Raw genomic sequence first — 20,450 nt, 5'->3', positions numbered from 1 at the left:
GAAACAGATCAATTAGATAATCATTATATGACATCAGTTAGGCCAGGTCCACACCTAACTTCACCTTCACTTTCACCTATCCCTTGTTCTGCTGGACCGTTGGGGCACCACATAAGATCGGTCAACCTTCTTTCTTCTCTGTCATTTGCCTTTGAATGAATTTCCTTCTGATATTCTTTCTGAAATATTGAAACCTGACCTTTTTACATGCCTGGGTGGACCACTTCGGAGGCCGATTTTGAGTTTGTGTTTCTACAAACTGTCTTTGTAATCTTGTTATAAGTAGATAAAGACATTTTGTTAATAACTAACGAGCACATGATACAGCCTACACGGCTAAGAGAAGTGGACATATTTATTGGACACTGTGAATCTATCTAACAGTGTGGGGAGATCTATTATGTCTTCCATGTCACCATAACTTACTTGTTTTTTTTGTTTCTTGTTGTTATTGTTGTTGTTGTTGTTTACCTTATTGAACAAATGACCAACTACTAAACAGGGCTTGGAGGCTGTCTGTGGAGAGGAATGTACCCTACTAGAAAACGTCACAGCGCTTGGAACTCATGCGGATAATTTAATAATCTCCCCTGAATGAAACGCTTCAGTAGTACTTTGAAAGAGCTCATTGATTTCACGACCAACTTCTGACACCATTCAAAACATGAGTTGTGAGAATTCATTTAAACCTTGCAAGAACTTGACCATTCTCTCTAGAAAACACCCCCTCTTCTAAATAGCTTTGGATTTTTTTTTCCTTTGAGCTATGCCCTTAGTAAAAGTAAAACGGAAGATAAAGTAAGTACTTTCATGACTGCTCCTTCATATTAACAGCACCAAGCCAGTCACAACACAGAGAAATGGTTACGTTTATTAAACCTTATTATTGCACATGAAATCAACATTTGTGCTATCAAAAGTAATGCTGTAAGGTTATGGTTCAAACCCTTGCAGATCACGAATTTACTGAGTGTATTCCCAACATTTCACTAGTTGATATAAAGTCTTTTTACGGTTGAAACTATCGCCAAAGAGACTTTACGTTCCCCTCTCTCAAGGATCCGCTGTGGTGCCCTGTGGCGGACTGAACTTTGCTCAGAAAAAATTTGAAAAGTTGTCCCATATTCCTTCTGTGTGAGCACTGCTTGGAAAGACAGATATTTTAAACTTTAGGTGAATGTTTTCAATTAGGAAAGTAGGTCTCTGTTAAATCTGCACCACAATTACCTATAAAAAATAAAATAATAATGTGGATATTACGCACTTAGTTTAGTCTAGACTCTAGAGACACACTGTAGTAGACAGACATTGAACGCGACATTTTAGTGACGACATAGGTATTGGGTTAGAGATTATTGATGCAGACTTTGAGGACAGTTATCGCTAGGCTCTTGAAGGGATAGCATATTTATTTAATGACTCGTCTGTGGACCATTCTGTATTAAAGTTCGTATTCTATTTCATTACAAGTGAACTTAGTTACTGAGCATTAATCCTATGTGATGATGTGTGTTCTTTGTTCGTACTTGCATATGTAATACATCATACAATATACCCAAGCATCTAAGGATTATTAGCAAGGTACTGCAGAAATACATTAATTGCAACTCACACATACAAATTACAATAGCTCTATGGAGTCAGTTTTATCATTTATTGTGTGTCTATCCCTGAACAACTCCACATACGTTCCAAACAAGACACTACCTACAGAGGACAGGGAAGCAAAAGAGGACAGGGAAGCAAACGTGCCTGGATTCCCAACACCATAAGTCTCTGGTTATTTTATGTAAGACTGATCGAAGGCGTCATTACATTTTCAAATGTGAGACCCACGTTTTTTGTCTGAAAGATGTGCAGGTCTAGCCTCACTATGTCCACCACATTGTGGGTAGGTAACAATGAGTTCAACTAGAGTCACGCATGACATACTTCATAACAAATTTGGATGTAAACAGTATGATGAACTTCGGTTTCAGGATTTATTCCAGGGCAGGTGAAACAAAAAAACAAAACAATCAAATGTACAAGTCTTAACATAATTTAAGTTGTAATGAGAACAAATGCAATATAAATAAAAAAGATTTTCAAAATAATTATCCACCATGTTGACCTATATCAAGACATAAATAACGCTGTTGCCAAAATCTTTCAAACTATTTGGTATATTTGATTCCTAAAAAGTAAACATCTCTATTAGAATTGGGCGGAGAGAGACTTCATTCTTTTGTTCTGACGCAATTTTAACTAGAAATTTACCTCCTTCTGAAAGAAATGAATTCAAACGTAGGACTTCGCTTTCCTTCTTTAATTATGATTTCGACTTGTTTGTTTCCAGGAACGTCTGAGAGGCAAGTAAAGAGATAACCAGAACGATGGCCAGACCTGCCGCTGATTTTAAAATTTTGAAAGACAATCGATCCTCTTACAACCTCATTGCCCACGAGCATCATGTGCCGCAGTCGCCCTTGTTTGGGCCCCCTCCAAACCAGTCCGGCGGGGCCACCCATAGAGACAACTACGGAGGGAATACACAGAGGGAGGCCATGCCAGGGACGGGGCGAGACTACCAAGAGAACAGGAGAGGACTAACTGAAGAGTATGACCGAGTGAGTGAAATAACATTGTGTTCTATTTTCTCCAATACCTACTCTTTCACATTCATCACGTGGTTACCATGTACAAATAGTTCCTTGAAACGGATAGGTGTAGTTTAACAGATAGGTGTAGTTTAACAGATGGGTGTAGTTGAACAGATAGGTGTAGTTGAACAGATGGGTGTAGTTGAACAGATGGGTGTAGTTGAACAGATGGGTGTAGTTGAACAGATAGGTGTAGTTGAACAGATGGGTGTAGTTTAACAGATAGGTGTAGTTGAACAGATAGGTGTAGTTGAACAGATGGGTGTAGTTTAACAGATGGGTGTAGTTGAACAGATAGGTGTAGTTGAACAGATGGGTGTAGTTTAACAGATGGGTGTAGTTGAACAGATGGGTGTAGTTGAACAGATGGGTGTAGTTGAACAGATGGGTGTAGTTGAACAGATAGGTGTAGTTGAACAGATGGGTGTAGTTGAACAGATGGGTGTAGTTGAACAGATGGGTGTAGTTTAATAGTGAAGCATGATATTACGTAGAGGGGAGTTTCTCCTTTTAAAAAAAAACTGACTTATGGCTGTGTATAATTTACAAATAGAAAGAGAAAACCTAATGAAATACTCAGAAAAACACAAAGATAGAGGCACATTTCTTATTCCATACGATAGAACAAATTTGTACAAGTGCTCCATCTTCCCTAATGCCATTAAAGAATGGATTGGGTTGCCTGATTCAGCCAGGAAAACCAATGAGTTTGCAGAGCTTAAGTCATTAATAAACATGCATGATCAGATTGACACATGAAATGTGTAGGACGTAATAATCTTCTTTTTTTGAAGTAACGTCTGTAAAATATAAGATAAGAGACAATAGTTGGTAATAAAACTAAATAAGAATGCGGGGAGGGAAGTGGAAGTGAAACAAGTCTATCTTGTCCGCAATACAACTATCATTATGACCTAGAGAGAGGTGGCAGTGTGTTGATTGAACCAAGTCTATCTTGTACGCAATACAACAATCATTAAGACCTAGACGGAGGTGGCAGTGTGTTGATTGAACCAAGTCTATCTTGTACGCAATACAACAATCATTAAGACCTAGACGGAGGTGGCAGTGTGTACAGTGAACCAAGTCTATATTGTACGCAATACAACAATCATTAAGACCTAGACGGAGGTGGCAGTGTGTTGATTGAACCAAGTCTATCTTGTCCGCAATACAACAATCATTAAGACCTAGAGGGAGGTGGCAGTGTGTTGATTGAACCAAGTCTATCTTGTACGCAATACAATAATCATTAAGACCTAGAGGGAGGTGGCAGTGTGTTGATTGAACCAAGTCTATCTTGTACGCAATACAACAATCATTAAGACCTAGACGGAGGTGGCAGTGTGTTGATTGAACCAAGTCTATCTTGTACGCAATACAACAATCATTAAGACCTAGACGGAGGTGGCAGTGTGTACAGTGAACCAAGTCTATATTGTACGCAATACAACAATCATTAAGACCTAGACGGAGGTGGCAGTGTGTTGATTGAACCAAGTCTATCTTGTCCGCAATACAACAATCATTAAGACCTAGAGGGAGGTGGCAGTGTGTTGATTGAACCAAGTCTATCTTGTACGCAATACAATAATCATTAAGACCTAGAGGGAGGTGGGAGTGTGTTGATTGAACCAAGTCTATCTTGTACGCAATACAACAATCATTAAGACCTAGAGGGAGGTGGCAGTGTGTTGATTGAACCAAGTCTATCTTGTACGCAATACAATAATCATTAAGACCTAGAGGGAGGTGGCAGTGTGTTGATTGAACCAAGTCTATCTTGTACGCAATACAATAATCATTAAGACCTAGAGGGGGGTGGCAGTGTGTTGATTGAACCAAGTCTATCTTGTCCGCAATACAACAATCATTAAGACCTAGAGGGAGGTGGCAGTGTGTTGATTGAACCAAGTCTATCTTGTACGCAATACAACAATCATTAAGACCTAGAGGGGGGTGGCAGTGTGTTGATTGAACCAAGTCTATCTTGTCCGCAATACAATAATCATTAAGACCTAGAGGGAGGTGGCAGTGTGTTGATTGAACCAAGTCTATCTTGTACGCAATACAACAATCATTAAGACCTAGAGGGAGGTGGCAGTGTGTTGATTGAACCAAGTCTATCTTGTACGCAATACAATAATCATTAAGACCTAGAGGGGGGTGGCAGTGTGTTGATTGAACCAAGTCTATCTTGTCCGCAATACAACAATCATTAAGACCTAGAGGGAGGTGGCAGTGTGTTGATTGAACCAAGTCTATCTTGTACGCAATACAACAATCATTAAGACCTAGAGGGGGGTGGCAGTGTGTTGATTGAACCAAGTCTATCTTGTCCGCAATACAATAATCATTAAGACCTAGAGGGAGGTGGCAGTGTGTTGATTGAACCAAGTCTATCTTGTACGCAATACAACAATCATTAAGACCTAGAGGGAGGTGGCAGTGTGTTGATTGAACCAAGTCTATCTTGTCCGCAATACAATAATCATTAAGACATAGAGGGAGGTGGCAGTGTGTTGATTGAACCAAGTCTATCTTGTCCGCAATACAATAATCATTAAGACCTAGAGGGAGGTGGCAGTGTGTTGATTGAACCAAGTCTATCTTGTACGCAATACAACAATCATTAAGACCTAGACGGAGGTGGCAGTGTGTTGATTGAACCAAGTCTATCTTGTACGCAATACAACAATCATTAAGACCTAGACGGAGGTGGCAGTGTGTACAGTGAACCAAGTCTATATTGTACGCAATACAACAATCATTAAGACCTAGACGGAGGTGGCAGTGTGTTGATTGAACCAAGTCTATCTTGTCCGCAATACAACAATCATTAAGACCTAGAGGGAGGTGGCAGTGTGTTGATTGAACCAAGTCTATCTTGTACGCAATACAATAATCATTAAGACCTAGAGGGAGGTGGCAGTGTGTTGATTGAACCAAGTCTATCTTGTACGCAATACAATAATCATTAAGACCTAGAGGGAGGTGGCAGTGTGTTGATTGAACCAAGTCTATCTTGTACGCAATACAATAATCATTAAGACCTAGACGGAGGTGGCAGTGTGTTGATTGAACCAAGTCTATCTTGTCCGCAATACAATAATCATTAAGACCTAGAGGGAGGTGGCAGTGTGTTGATTGAACCAAGTCTATCTTGTCCGCAATACAACAATCATTAAGACCTAGAGGGAGGTGGCAGTGTGTTGATTGAACCAAGTCTATCTTGTACGCAATACAATAATCATTAAGACCTAGAGGGAGGTGGGAGTGTGTTGATTGAACCAAGTCTATCTTGTACGCAATACAACAATCATTAAGACCTAGAGGGAGGTGGCAGTGTGTTGATTGAACCAAGTCTATCTTGTACGCAATACAATAATCATTAAGACCTAGAGGGAGGTGGCAGTGTGTTGATTGAACCAAGTCTATCTTGTACGCAATACAATAATCATTAAGACCTAGAGGGGGGTGGCAGTGTGTTGATTGAACCAAGTCTATCTTGTCCGCAATACAACAATCATTAAGACCTAGAGGGAGGTGGCAGTGTGTTGATTGAACCAAGTCTATCTTGTACGCAATACAACAATCATTAAGACCTAGAGGGAGGTGGCAGTGTGTTGATTGAACCAAGTCTATCTTGTACGCAATACAATAATCATTAAGACCTAGAGGGAGGTGGCAGTGTGTTGATTGAACCAAGTCTATCTTGTACGCAATACAATAATCATTAAGACCTAGAGGGAGGTGGCAGTGTGTTGATTGAACCAAGTCTATCTTGTACGCAATACAATAATCATTAAGACCAAGCGTCCAAGGTATGTTCAAGAGATTTATTTTATTTTTTGAGACATTTGTTGATGTTATATATTATTAACTCCATAACAATGAAGCCTAGATGTGTGTTTTAAATAGTGTATTTGTTTTAAAAAGAAAAGAATGAGATACATTTCAACAGTAAGATTTCCAAGTTAAATTAGTTGTTTTTTTTTTAAATAAATATATTAACCTCTCATGACTATAATGACTTTGAATATCTCATTTGGTACTACACATTTTCACACTAAAAGTAAACCAAGGAACTGACTCTTTGTTTGCACTTGAATTCGTTTGATCCTCTATACATTTTTTAAGCAATGAAATTCAGTTAGAGAGGAAAAGAAGAAAAAGCGATATGCTGAAAGGTGGTGGCACTATTATGGAACTTAAAGAAAAACGTAAAGAAAATGAACATGGGAGAAATTGTGAGCTAAATAGAGAGAAAAAAGTGTTTAGGTCGCCATATTGAAAGATGGCTGGTGTTCATTGCATGATATTAAAAAGTATATTTTGCTGTAGAACAATAGCTCAGCAATATGATTCCATAGTGCTGAAAGGTGCTGAAAAGTGGAAAAAAAAATAGTTATAAAATACTTTGATTCTCAATACTTCTCTATTCTGTACAGCGGATACACCAACAAAATTAGCCTCCATGTTTGTTTGTTGTTTGTTGTTGTTTTCTAATTAATCTGTAACGAAACGTGTTTCCCTTGTGTGTATTTCAGGCTCCGGTGTCTCATAGAGCAGAAGTGAATTATCTCCCTTCAACAGCCCGACAGGTGGACATCATCAAGCACGAGCAGCACATTCCCGCCTCCCCGTTGTACAGACCTGGAGGTCAAGGGATTGACCCACGATATGGGAGTGCCCAAGGAGGCAGAAGAGACTATGTGGCAGGAAGGGACTATGAGGTACGTGTAGGTCCATACTATGGATGTGTAGACCTTTCGCCACCCTCATTTATCTTTCTATTTGGTTCAATTCTCTTCTAGATATAATACCGATCCTATGCTTAGTTCTCGTCTGTAAGAAAAATTAATTATATTTCTGTTCTATACCAACTTTCTGTTGTATACATATTCATGTACTGTTAGAGCTTTTTTTTATTACAGTGTTTATATAAATTCACTCTGTCTGTCTGTCTGTCTATCTATCTGTCCATTCCACTTTCACATTGAATATGATATTTCTCCAACTTCGCATTCTTGGATCAGGTTGAAACTTTAGACAATTAATCATTGTTTCTAACAAATCGTGAATTTTAAAATACTAGTTAATTAATTAATTAGTGTTAATTTATTATTTTTGTATGATTTCGAAAAGAGGAAATAAATCTAACAGTATTGAGATATATGGCTTTAAATGTGGAGCTCTTCCCCATTAGATAAGTTTTTTTTTTTTAAGTATTTAAAAAAAATATTTTGTTAAAAAAGCGTAATCACTAAATATTTTGTCTCAAATAAAAACGTCTGATTGGGTAATTAAGTGGGTCACATCGTTTAAGTCACGTGAGAAAACTTGCTACTCTAGCCCGCATGCAATGTTCCTACACACCAACCGTTACCAGTTACCAGGGTAATGCACTCATTCCGTACAGGAAGTGAGAGAAAGTTCGCCGATTTATTTCCCGCTTGTGGAACAATTGACACAATAGAATCATTTCTACCAAAGCCACTGTTTTGTTTTTCTAATTTTATTTTAATAATTGTAATATTTATGCGGAAACTGAATATTAATTATCAACAACTTCATTCATTGAAAGTTAGTTTTTTTATTTTTTATTTTTACATTTTAAATAATTGCTTGCTTACGTAGTTTGTTTAGATCTCTGTGTATGTATTTGTTCTAATTGTACCACATTATTGTCTAAGATTGCCAAATTTTACATTTTATTTTATTCTTTTGTTGTTTTTTCCCAAAACTTTGAATTGAAAAAAAAAAGTTCACAAAAAATGTTTAAACAAAAAATAAAAGTTACCCCTGAGGTAATCACCGTTTAAGAAGCGATAATTGAACTATTTCCTACATCCTTCTCATTACAGATCTGTGTTGCGAATGTTACGTTTTTATTACTGAAATGAATACTTCAAATGTCAAATATTTAGTTTACTTTGTAGCGAATATTTCTTCTTATTATTTTTGCTTATAAACTGCGTGGTGAAATAGTTGCTATTTGTTTATGTTTGTGTAACGTCGTGAGAATGTGTTCACAACATTGATTTAGTGTGCTACTGTCCAAGTCTCTTTCGTCAGTTCATGTGTCGTTCTAGTTTAATAAAGCCTTGTTTTAGGTTACTCTTCAGTGTTCCTTTAGTTCTTATTACAATTTATTAAACTAGAAATTTTCAATTCCATGGATCTATGTGCCTCACGTATCTTTTTTGGATTTTCGTTCAACACTATTCTCAGTCCGTAAGTAAAAGTAGTAATACAAATGGAACGTCTATTTAGGCCAAAAGAGCTGGACATAGAGCCTAGCTCGCCATCGGCTGCCGAGAAGTGGCTGCACTGGCTCAGAACATTTGAGAATTTCATCTCCTCAGTCTCTCACTGCGAGATTGACAAAAAGAAATTACTGGAAAACTACGTTTCTTCGAGCGTATTTCAGTACATAAGTGAGTGTACCACGTTCGATGAATCAATCAAAGTTCTACAAAATGTCTACGTGAAGCCTAAAAGCGAAATTTTTGCACGGCACATGATAACTCTTTGTCGACAAGAGAACGGACAAATCGTTGACTCCTTCCTACTTAAGCTTAAAAGTATGGCCAAAGACTGTGACTTCAAAGCTGTCACCGCTGAAGAACACAGAGATATCTTCGTAAGAGACGCCTTCATTACTGGACTGGCTTCAAACAGCATAAGGCTGCGACTCTTAGAGAAATCTACTCTAACTCTACAGTGCGCCTATAAAGAGGCAAGACAACTTGAATATGCCCATAACCATGCCATGGTGTATAACATCCACTCTGAAACTCCCTGTGGAGCTAGCGCCGACGAGGAGAGCCTTTCTCCAACGACAAAAGTAGAACACGAGGTGAGTGCGGCGACTAGTAAAAGATGTTTCTTTTGTGGAAACAGCCCACATCAACGCTTTAGATGTCCGGCCCGTGACGCTACATGCAACCTGTGCGGTAAGAGGGGCCATTTCCAGAAAGTCTGTAGATCGACCAGACAGACACTGAAATCTATAACCTCAGCCATAGTGAAAGCAGATGATGAGACGTCTCGGACTACAACCGTTGGATCTTCCTGGGCATCGACACCAGCGTCCGGTCTTACTAAATCTACTATTTCAATACTCGTCAATGGAGTACCATTTAAGGCTCTCGTAGATACGGGGAGCAGTGAAAGCTATATATCTTCTTCAATTGCTAAAAGGTACAAATGGAAATTAGAAACGTCCAGAAACAGAATCTACATGGCCTCTACACATCTTTCTCGCACTACTCACGGCCATATTTTCGCTATAATAAAGTACAAAGATGAACAATATGAAAGTGTAAAGCTCTCACTACTAGATGGACTAGTATCTGATGTTATCTTAGGGCTAGATTTCATCAGCCAGCACGAAAAACTGATGATCCCATTTGAAGGAAAACGAAGCACTCTCCAGGTCTGTACGCTGAAAGCTGCACGAGTTGAAGCCCCTCGCCTCTTCGCTAATCTGGCCCCTAACTGCCATCCCATAGCCACTAAATCTAGAAAATATTCTATGCCTGACTCCAAATTCATTCAAACTGAAATCAAGAGACTTCTATCTGACAAAATTATTGAGCCTTCCACGTCCCCGTGGCGAGCCCAGATAATTGTAACAACGAATGAAAGGCACAAAAAGAGAATGGTTATCGACTATAGCCAAACCATCAATCGATTCACTTACCTCGACGCGTATCCCGTGCCAAAAGTTGATGAACTGGTGCAGGAAATATCTAAATACTCAATGTACAGTACATTTGACCTCAAAAGCGCTTACCACCAGATACCTATCAGGGATGATGAAAAGCAGTACACGGCGTTCGAGGCTGGCGGAAAGCTTTATCAGTTTTGCCGCATTCCTTTTGGAGTGACAAACGGAGTCGCCGCATTTCAAAGGACGATCAACACAATAATTGAGGAGGCAGGGCTACAGGACACGTTCGCTTACGTGGATAACGTTATCATCTGCGGACTTGACTCCATTAGCCACGACCAGAATCTACAGAGATTTCTCAATGCCGCTAAAAAGTACGGTATCACCTTCAACAATGACAAAAGTGCTATTGCGACTAATAAAGTATGCCTCCTAGGCTACGAAATCTCACAAGGGCAATTAAGACCAGACCCCGAAAGATTTCAAGCATTGAGAAACCTACCTCCACCACTAGACATGAAATCACAAAAGCGGGTGATTGGACTACTGTCCTATTATTCTCAATGGATCCCAAATTTCTCCAACAAGATCCATTTATTGGTGAACAACAAAGCCTTTCCTCCCCCTGAACAAGTACAACAAGCTTTTCAACAGCTAAAACACGAACTTGAAAACGCTGCTGTGTCGACGATAGACTACAATCGACCATTAACAGTCGAAACAGATGCCTCTGACATCGCGATTGCCGCCACTCTTAATCAAGACGGCCGTCCTGTCGCCTTCTTTTCAAGAACACTCACTAATAGTGAACGCAGACACTCAGCAGTGGAAAAGGAAGCATACGCTATCGTAGAAGCCCTGAGAAAATGGCAACATTACCTTATCAGTAGACCCTTCACATTGGTTACAGATCAACGCTCAGTGTCTTTTATGTTTGACCAGCAGAACAAGGGCAAGATCAAAAACGAAAAGATTCAAAGATGGCGACTGGAGCTTAGTTGTTTCCAATATGACGTCGTATATCGACCCGGGAAACAAAACGCTGCGGCGGATACCTTTTCAAGGAACCACTTTGCGTCAGCAATGACTGGAGAAGACCTCAAACTGTTACACAACAACCTCTGTCACCCAGGGGTCACGAGACTCCTCCATTTCGTTCGGACTAAGAACTTACCTTTTTCCTGCGAGGACGTCCGCAAAGTGGTAAACCAATGTAAAACTTGCGCTGAACTGAAGCCTAGATTCTTCAAACAGTTTTCAGGCACCCTCATCAAGGCTACCCAACCATTTCAGAGAGTAAGCATTGATTTTAAGGGGCCACTCCCATCTGCTACTCACAACAAATACTTATTAACAATGGTGGATGAGTACTCACGCTTCCCATTTGCCTACCCATGTCCCGATATGTCCTCATCTACTGTCATAAAGTGTTTAAATCAGCTGTTTTCCTTTGTTGGGATGCCAGAGTACGTCCATTCTGACAGAGGTACGTCCTTTATGTCGAGGGAGGTGCAATCCTTTCTGCACGAGAGGGGAATAGCTACAAGTAGAACAACAGCTTTTAATCCTTCAGGCAACGGACAAATTGAACGACTAAACAAAACTCTATGGAACGCTGTTACTTTGTCACTGAAAGACCTCAATCTCCCGATCTCAAGATGGGAGCTTGTCTTGAACCAGGCCCTATACTCGATTAGATCATTACTATCTACGGCAACAAACGAAACTCCACATGAGAGAGTTTTCCGGTTCAACCGGAAATCCTCCTTCGGGATATCTATCCCCACTTGGCTATCTAGCCCAGGTCGAGTGTTGCTGAGAAGAGAGAACCGATCTTCAAAGTATGATCCTCTCTCGGAGGAAGTCGAATTGCTGATGTGTAACCCCCAATATGCCGTCGTACGGTTGCCCAGCGGTAAAGAGGAGACGGTCTCTCTAAGACGCTTGGCTCCCACCCCCTCCCCATCCACAACAACAAGTGAACCTTCGTTCTTCCCTCAGAGTGAGGATAATGAATATCCTCCAGAAACTCAAAACACGGAAGTACCAGCCAACACCCCTACGGTGATACAAGAAAGGAAAGAACCCCTGGTAGGCTCTGAGGACCTCCGAGCGCTTCCTCTTGAAAATACCCCACTTGACGCTCAGGAACTCACTAGTGACTCCCAAACTGTAGAACAGGATAGTCAACCCCGTTACAACTTAAGAGAGAGAAGAACCAGACCGAACTATAGAGTCTAGAGTTGTTTCTTTATTGCACTACCTATGTTCTACATAAACTGGCATTGTTTATCTCTTGCTACTGATACTAAAGTTTACTTTTCACTTACTTACGTGCATGTTTACTTACTACACTATTTGTTAATACTTAAAACAGAAACTAGTAATTGTTTATAAGTCATACAACAGATACTGGTTTTTAGGTTTCTTTGTATCACCATTTATTAATGTTTACAAGAGAAATTAATATTTCGACACTGTTTATTGATCTATTATATTACATGCACTGGCATTCTCTTTTTATTTATGCTATTGGCCTACTATATTACTCTACTTGCTATTTTAATTCTAGGCGGGGTGAATGTGGTGAAATAGTTGCTATTTGTTTATGTTTGTGTAACGTCGTGAGAATGTGTTCACAACATTGATTTAGTGTGCTACTGTCCAAGTCTCTTTCGTCAGTTCATGTGTCGTTCTAGTTTAATAAAGCCTTGTTTTAGGTTACTCTTCAGTGTTCCTTTAGTTCTTATTACACTGCTTTTTAAACGCAACAATGTCTAATTATTGTTTCTTAGTTTGTTGTATTTTGTCGAAGTAGATTTTGTATTGCTTATATAAAAAAATCATCTTTTGTTTTAAATTTTTTGTTTAATATTCATTTATTATTTAAGAGACCACCTGAATATAAAGATAGAAATGGTAAACCCAAAAAATAAAACAAACAAAAAAACTCCCAAACAGCAATAAAACATTTTTCATACATTGACCTAAAGTTGAACAAAAATGTTAAGAAACAAAATCAATATGCTAGAAACAATTAAAAGTCATCTCAAGTGTAGTGCCTGACTTACATTCTAATGGAAGGAAGACAAAAGTATACACACCTGTAAATTAGGAACTTAAGGCCGCCTCTTCTCCAGCTCTCATGGGTACCTGACATCAGTTGGAGAAATGTCAAAGCGGTTGGTCGTTGTGCTGGCCACATGACACCCTCGTTAACCTTTGGCGACAGAAACAGATGAACTTTTACATCATTTTATATCTGAGTAGGGAATTTTACTTCTTTTTTACACCTCTATAAAGACATCTAGAAATCTTTATAATTTTTCAAACATTATGTTTTTCTATTTCAAAAACACGCATATAAAAACACACACATACAAACAAACATATACAAACACAAGAGAGATGTTTGTGATTCTTTTATAGGTGTTCTCTATATTGATTCAGTTCAAACCTCACTCGCTTGTACTGCTCAATGTCAGTCACTGTGTAGTAAACACTTTTTTTTTAATTGACGCTACGCTTTTTAGAGCCAATGTTTTCATTGTTTGGTGTATGTTTTTAATTTAACGACAAATTGTTTAGATTTTTTTAAAAAGAAAAGACAGAATTGTTCTGTCTTAGATTGCAGATAAATCTGTTTGCTTCATTTGTGTAACATTTACAAGAAAAATGTAGTCTTGTGCCTTACATTTTTTTTATTTAAAATTTGAATTTTTTAAAAATAGAAAAATCATATTCTAGAAGAATCAAAGGATGTAAATACAAAAAAAAGCCAAAAAAAAATTTTTTTCTCACAAAAAAAGTTTTTATTGAATATGTCTTCATTTTTTTTTTTAAATTAGTGTAATATTGCTCAATTTTGTCATGTTTTTTTTTTCTTTTTTGCTCAACATTCTAGTCATATACCAATGTTTTATATTGTAGTGTCTTCAATCATTCTGGCTTTTTTAAATATGTAATTATTTTTATTATTTTGATGTTTTAAAGTGTTGCAATTATTGTTTTACACTGTTGTTATTTGGTGTTATTGCTTGTAACTACGCGATTGTTATTATGTCGTTATTGTTGCTTTATTGTTGTAAATGTTGTAACAATGTTTTTGTTTTGTTATTATTATTTTGTTATTGTTATTTTGTTGTTGTTTTTTGGTTGTTTGTTGCTGCTTTGTTATTCTGTTTCTGTAGTTGTGAATTATGTTTGTTATTACCTTGCTGTAGTTAATTATTGTTGTTATTGTTGTTGTTATAATGTTATGTTTTTGTTACGTTGCAGTTATTTTATGTTGTTGTTTTCTTTCCGGAGAAGTTGTTTACTTTGTTGTCAGTCCTATATGTATCACTTGTTCTGTACATCACATGACCTTCTAGGACGCCAGGACAAGGTACAACGAGATGAAAGGCTTTGGACAAGAGCGCAGAACGATTGGTCAAATGAATCACGTGCCGGTGTCCCCCCTGTACCAGCCTGGACAGTTGTACGTCAGCAAGGACAATCTCACGGACTCAGAGAAGTGGCAGACTAAAGAGGTGACACATCCCACACCTTCCATTGAACCAACTTGTAGACAAAGTCAATTCGTTGAAATGTAAAATATGTTGTATGTCTACACTCTTGTTGATCATGATACTATCTTTGTACGTCTGCACTCTTGTTGATCATGATACTATCTTTGTACGTCTACACTCTTGTTGATCATGATACTATCTTTGTACGTCTACACTCTTGTTGATCATGATACTAACTTTGTACGTCTACACTCTTGTTGATCATGATACTATCTTTGTACGTCTGCACTCTTGTTGATCATGATACTATCTTTGTACGTCTGCACTCTTGTTGATCATGATACTATCTTTGTACGTCTGCACTCTTGTTGATCATGATACTATCTTTGTACGTCTACACTCTTGTTGATCATGATACTATCTTTGTACGTCTGCACTCTTGTTGATCATGATACTATCTTTGTACGTCTACACTCTTGTTGATCATGATACTATCTTTGTACGTCTACACTCTTGTTGATCATGATACTGTCTTTGTACGTCTACACTCTTGTTGATCATGATACTATCTTTGTACGTCTGCACTCTTGTTGATCATGATACTATCTTTGTACGTCTACACTCTTGTTAATCATGATACTATCTTTGTACGTCTACACTCTTGTTGATCATGATACTGTCTTTGTACGTCTACACTCTTGTTGATCATGATACTATCTTTGTACGTCTACACTCTTGTTGATCATGATACTATCTTTGTACGTCTGCACTCTTGTTGATCATGATACTATCTTTGTACGTCTACACTCTTGTTGATCATGATACTATCTTTGTACGTCTACACTCTTGTTGATCATGATACTGTCTTTATCTACTTCTTTTCATAACTTTGCACTTTGAAATGATTTTTTTTATATTAAACTTGAAGCTGGAATCACTCTAACAGCTTTAGTAGAGCTTACTTAAATGCGTGGAATTTAATGTTTCAAAATGTACACAAAGAGATTTATTTTTCTTGAGTGATCTTTTTTTTAGTGATCTTTTTTTTTTTTTTGAGTGATCTAATCATTATTTTTTACTTTCTTTGCAAAGACGTATCTATTTTTTACATTATTTTCCCCAGAAAGCTCTTTTGTTACTTTAGTACCCGGGAAAATCTTTCTATATACACATATTTAGATATTAAAAACATTTTTTATTTTGTAAATGCTTCAAATGCTTAATCTGTAACGAGAAGGGAATCAGACGGTTGGACGATTCAAATCAAAGCAAACATTTAAGTACGATTTAAGTTGGCCAATTGGGGGGTGGCAGAGGAAGTCATGCCAGCAGACGTTGATTTGAAAACAATAGTAAGAAAGTTCAAAACAAGACGCGCAGTTTTTTTTAAATGGTCTATCGTGATGTGGTACAGTACTCAGCTAGATATGAACTTGTGTGAAGGTCATCTGACAATGTGTGTGTCTGGGTTCTAAATAATTCTATTTAAGCTTAATGCATGTTTATTCATATATTTTGAATTAATTATTTAATTTAGTTGCCACCTAAATAAAAAAAAAATTATTTTACGCTTCTAGCATAATATAGCATGTGTGCTCCTTGTTCTGGGTCTCTGCAAATATCAACATATGTAAAAAAAAAAAAGGGGGGGGGATTAGGAAGATTTACATTTGCGAAAAGGACAACTTAACAAGAAATAGAGCCACCAAGAGGATCTGACCTCGAGGCATTCAGTTGTGGCAGCTAGTTAATCTAAAGCACTTAGCCGTACGACCACTTTAATATATTGCTAAGAAATGAATGTGTTTCTTTGTTTTTTATTGGTAAAATTATTTTAAACATTTAAATCTATTGATCTAAGAGAAGCTATCGAGGTAATCGTAATATTTCCCTAGTTATATCCCTTTGGACTCGTACAAATTCTTTTTTAATTTACATACACTGAAACAACATTCTAGATATTTTACTCTTGATAATGACATTGGAATTGATATTGTAAACAATATTTTTGTCCTGACTTTCAAAAAAGCTTAAACGATTTTCACGCGTTGATTCACAGTTTTTCCATCTCTCTCTCTCTCTCTCTCTCTCTCTCTCTCTGTCTCTCTCTCTCTCTCTCATCTCTTTACCTTTCTTCTGGTGGCTGAGTGGTTAAGCGCTTGGCTTCGGAACCTGGTGTCCTGGCTCCGAATCTTGGTGAAGACTGGGATTTTGAATTTCAGGATTTTTAGGGCACCCATGTGTCCTCCCAACCTTAAAGGGTACCTGCCATAGAAACAGATGACCTCAACATCATGTGCCCCATTCATCACAAGGTCTGAAAGGGGAAACTTTAACAACAACTGACTCTGTCTGACTGTTTTTATCTGAGTTTCTTTTTCTTTTTTTTTTTCCATTCCCAGTACTAGCTCACATTTCGTCATGTTCATAGTCAAAAAAATGAAACCTTTATTTTAACATTTTTACTATCATAATATTGAGCAGAAATTTCAAACTGAAATATTGGAATTTGCGAACTGTTGTTAAACAATTAGAATGCGTTAGAGCCTATAGGACTCGTGGGAACTAATAAGAATTATATATTATTTTCTTAATAATGAGCATAAGTAATATTCCCCTTGCATATGATCTCCCCCATGCAAAGGTGTTAATTAATTAGCAAAAAAATAATCAATACTTAGCTTACTATATTATTTTAAACAAAGTAGAAATTGATTTTCTTATATATATATATATTTAATTTCTGCTCACACTCTGATTGACTAATTCCCTAAATGTTAAACATTGCTGTTACTCGATTAACATTTAGTTTAAATATATACATATATACGATAGATAGATATTCGAGGTTCACCAACATTGTTCCGTTCGAATTTATCCAAATAAATAAACGGGTTCATTGTCTGAAATAGTTACAATTATTGTTTCCGTATACTTATGCAGTAGCTTATAAAAATTCGAAGATCATTAATTGTGTTGTGTGTTGACAGGTACCCAGGCCTAAAGAGCCCCCCACCCCTGACTACAACACCACTCAGATGAATATTCCAGAACGTCCAGTGGAAGACACAAAGTTGAATTTGGAGAGAATGAGAGGAAGTCAGGAGGACCTCAGAGATGTAAGTGACGTTATTGATACACTCTGTACTTGATACACTCTGTACTTTAGACACTCTGTACTTGATACACTCTGTACTTGATACACCCTGTACTTGATACACTCTGTACTTGATACACTACGTACTTGATACACCCTGTACTTGATACACTCTGTACTTGATACACTCTGTACTTTAGACACTCTGTACTTGATACACCCTGTACTTGAGACACTCTGTATTTGATACACTCTGTACTTGATACACTCTGTACTTGATACACTCTGTACTTGTAACATATTCTTAAATGAAGAACCCACAGGATTCTCAGAAATGTCAGGACGAAAAAGAGGCTCCACTTAACTGTCCAATATGCCGCTCCTCGCGGAGTCGCCTGATGTGGTGGCGGCCCTTTCATGTTTTGTGGTAAAACTTTGTAGGAATACGAAGGAATCTCTCGTGAGCTCGCCCTCTGATCTCGTCTATAGGAAAACATTAGAGGGTCTCAAGGAGTTGTGTCCCATACTAATAGAATTGATTAAATTTTCATCTAGTTGATGGAAGACTTTGGAAGAGAGGTCATCGAAGCTCTATCACCCATTCTTCTAGTTGGTGGAAGACCTAGGGAGAGAGGTCATCGAAGCTTTATCTCCATTCTTTGGTCAAAGAAAATAATAGCACACAAGCTAATGAGAATACCTTATTATTGTATAATTTTGTATTGAAATGTTTAATGATAAAATACTTTCCTTGACATGGTGAAAAAGATAAGGAGTTAATGGGTTCCCCTAATTATTTTTTTTACCGCTGGGCCACATGTCAAGTAAATAAAATCACATCTAGTCATGCATGTAAATTACAGACTTAAAACTTTATTAAGTCAGTTCTTACAACAAAGATCGTTCAGACCACGTAACTTCTGTACTGCAGCATACGTATTCCTGCTATACATCACTGTGACATAACAGTTGGTCTGGAACTCAAGTCGCGATCGTCTAAAGAATGTATGATAGCCCTAAAAACATTTTACCGTGGATTTTTTTTCCTGATTCCAAAATGAGAATATCTTTCTTCCACAGCATATTGTCTTTCCATTTCTGATATCATGTATTAGAAATCTAGCACAACCCAAGAGAAGACTTAATGACTATCACAAATAACTATAATTCTTGCACTCTTTCTAAGTCAGTACATTCTGTCTCTTTCATCACTCTGTTGTTCACAACTACTAACAATAAAGGTCAACTAGTTTGTCTATGAACAATCACACACTTAATAGCACTAATATTCACTTAAAGCGAACGCACACTTACTATCACAAATATTTTTTTCTAGGATGTAATTTCTTGTAGACATTAAGCGTCAATTCCATCTCCAGTATTTTATAGATAACTCTTGGTAAATTTTCAGTATCGCCAGAACAACGCTTCCTGGGCTGGTTATCAGGACAGGCCTGTCAACAAAGGTCCGCCCTATACTGACCGTCCAGCTATAGGAACAGACCGCTCTAATAAGTAAGTGTCACAATATACCACACCCCTTTGTTTCATTTGACTAGGCTTATAGTAAAAGTAAATATTTCCCAGAAGCTAAAGTCTTTATATTTATTATTTTTATCTTGAACAAAGGGTCAACCCATGGACACAGATGGCCAGAGATCGACAAAATGACCTCATGGACCCAAGAGTGGGTGGACATCACGACGGTATAGGTCTTATAGGAAACAGGGTACGTCATTTAACTTGTGATGAGATCGTGTGACCTAATAAATCTGTCGTGTGTCAGTCTTACCTATGTATTGTTTATTTCTAGAATGGTGGAGCTCTGTTGTTCATTCGCTTCCCAGTTGGTCAAGGGGAGAACGTCCAGGTAGCAGCTCACGCTTTCCTCAAGTCTAAGACACACGACAATGGCGGACGTTTTCTCGGACTGGCTAAAAAGGTGTGTACAATAATAGAACAGTGTAGGGTACCTTTGATAATGTAACCGTGCAAGACAGTACAATAAAATACATTACAACTAGGCTTTATTTCTAAAACACACACACACACACATTTTGAGAGCACTAAAAAGGGGGAAAATAAATTGCATCAAATAATTATATGTAGATATACGTCATTGCTATTTCAAACTCTCAATCCCATTACCGCCAAACGAAAATAAATTTGCCGGCGACTGTTTTTAGCGGCCCCCGAAAGGGGAAAAGACGCTATTAGTTTTGTGTGAAATGTCTGTCCGTCTGACCGTCTGTCCGTCTGTCCGTCCGTCCCGTTTAGATATCGTAAACTAGAAAAGATATTGAAAATCCGACATTACAATATTTTAGACCATTCAAAGTTCTGATGCAACGGCTACTTTTTTTTTTCCTGAAGCCAAAAATCTAATTTTTAAAATCAGTTATGCAAGCAGTTTTTTTTAAAGAGAAAAAGCTAATTAGTATGCATTATAAGTTAGACCTAACTTAAAACGAATAGTAATCTTATAAACTTTATTTTCTTAAACATAAATTTTTTGCGGATTT

General features: G+C 37.7%; 1 protein-coding gene across 3 annotated transcripts in view; it reads left to right on the top strand.

Moving 5' to 3' along the window:
- The window catches only part of LOC106050898 (uncharacterized), a 33,008-nt gene that overhangs the window by 7,110 nt on the left and 5,448 nt on the right, over positions 1 to 20,450 (top strand). Inside the window, exons 2-8 of one of the 3 annotated variants that reach the window (XM_056035834.1) lie at positions 2,339 to 2,609; positions 7,193 to 7,378; positions 14,694 to 14,852; positions 17,822 to 17,950; positions 19,340 to 19,443; positions 19,558 to 19,657; positions 19,742 to 19,870. In XM_056035834.1, the coding sequence (XP_055891809.1) occupies positions 2,376 to 2,609; positions 7,193 to 7,378; positions 14,694 to 14,852; positions 17,822 to 17,950; positions 19,340 to 19,443; positions 19,558 to 19,657; positions 19,742 to 19,870 (1,041 nt within the window). In that variant the 5' untranslated portion in view covers positions 2,339 to 2,375. The remainder of the gene's footprint in view (positions 1 to 2,338; positions 2,610 to 7,192; positions 7,379 to 14,693; positions 14,853 to 17,821; positions 17,951 to 19,339; positions 19,444 to 19,557; positions 19,658 to 19,741; positions 19,871 to 20,450) is intronic. The other 2 variants (XM_056035836.1, XM_056035835.1) reach the window with 2 other exon arrangements.

The sequence above is a fragment of the Biomphalaria glabrata genome, chromosome 7 (genome assembly GCF_947242115.1).
Source record: "Biomphalaria glabrata chromosome 7, xgBioGlab47.1, whole genome shotgun sequence".
NCBI classification, from domain to species: Eukaryota; Metazoa; Mollusca; class Gastropoda; family Planorbidae; genus Biomphalaria; species Biomphalaria glabrata.
The sequence above is the reverse complement of the archived record's forward strand: the minus strand, read 5'-3'. Positions and strand labels throughout refer to the sequence as shown.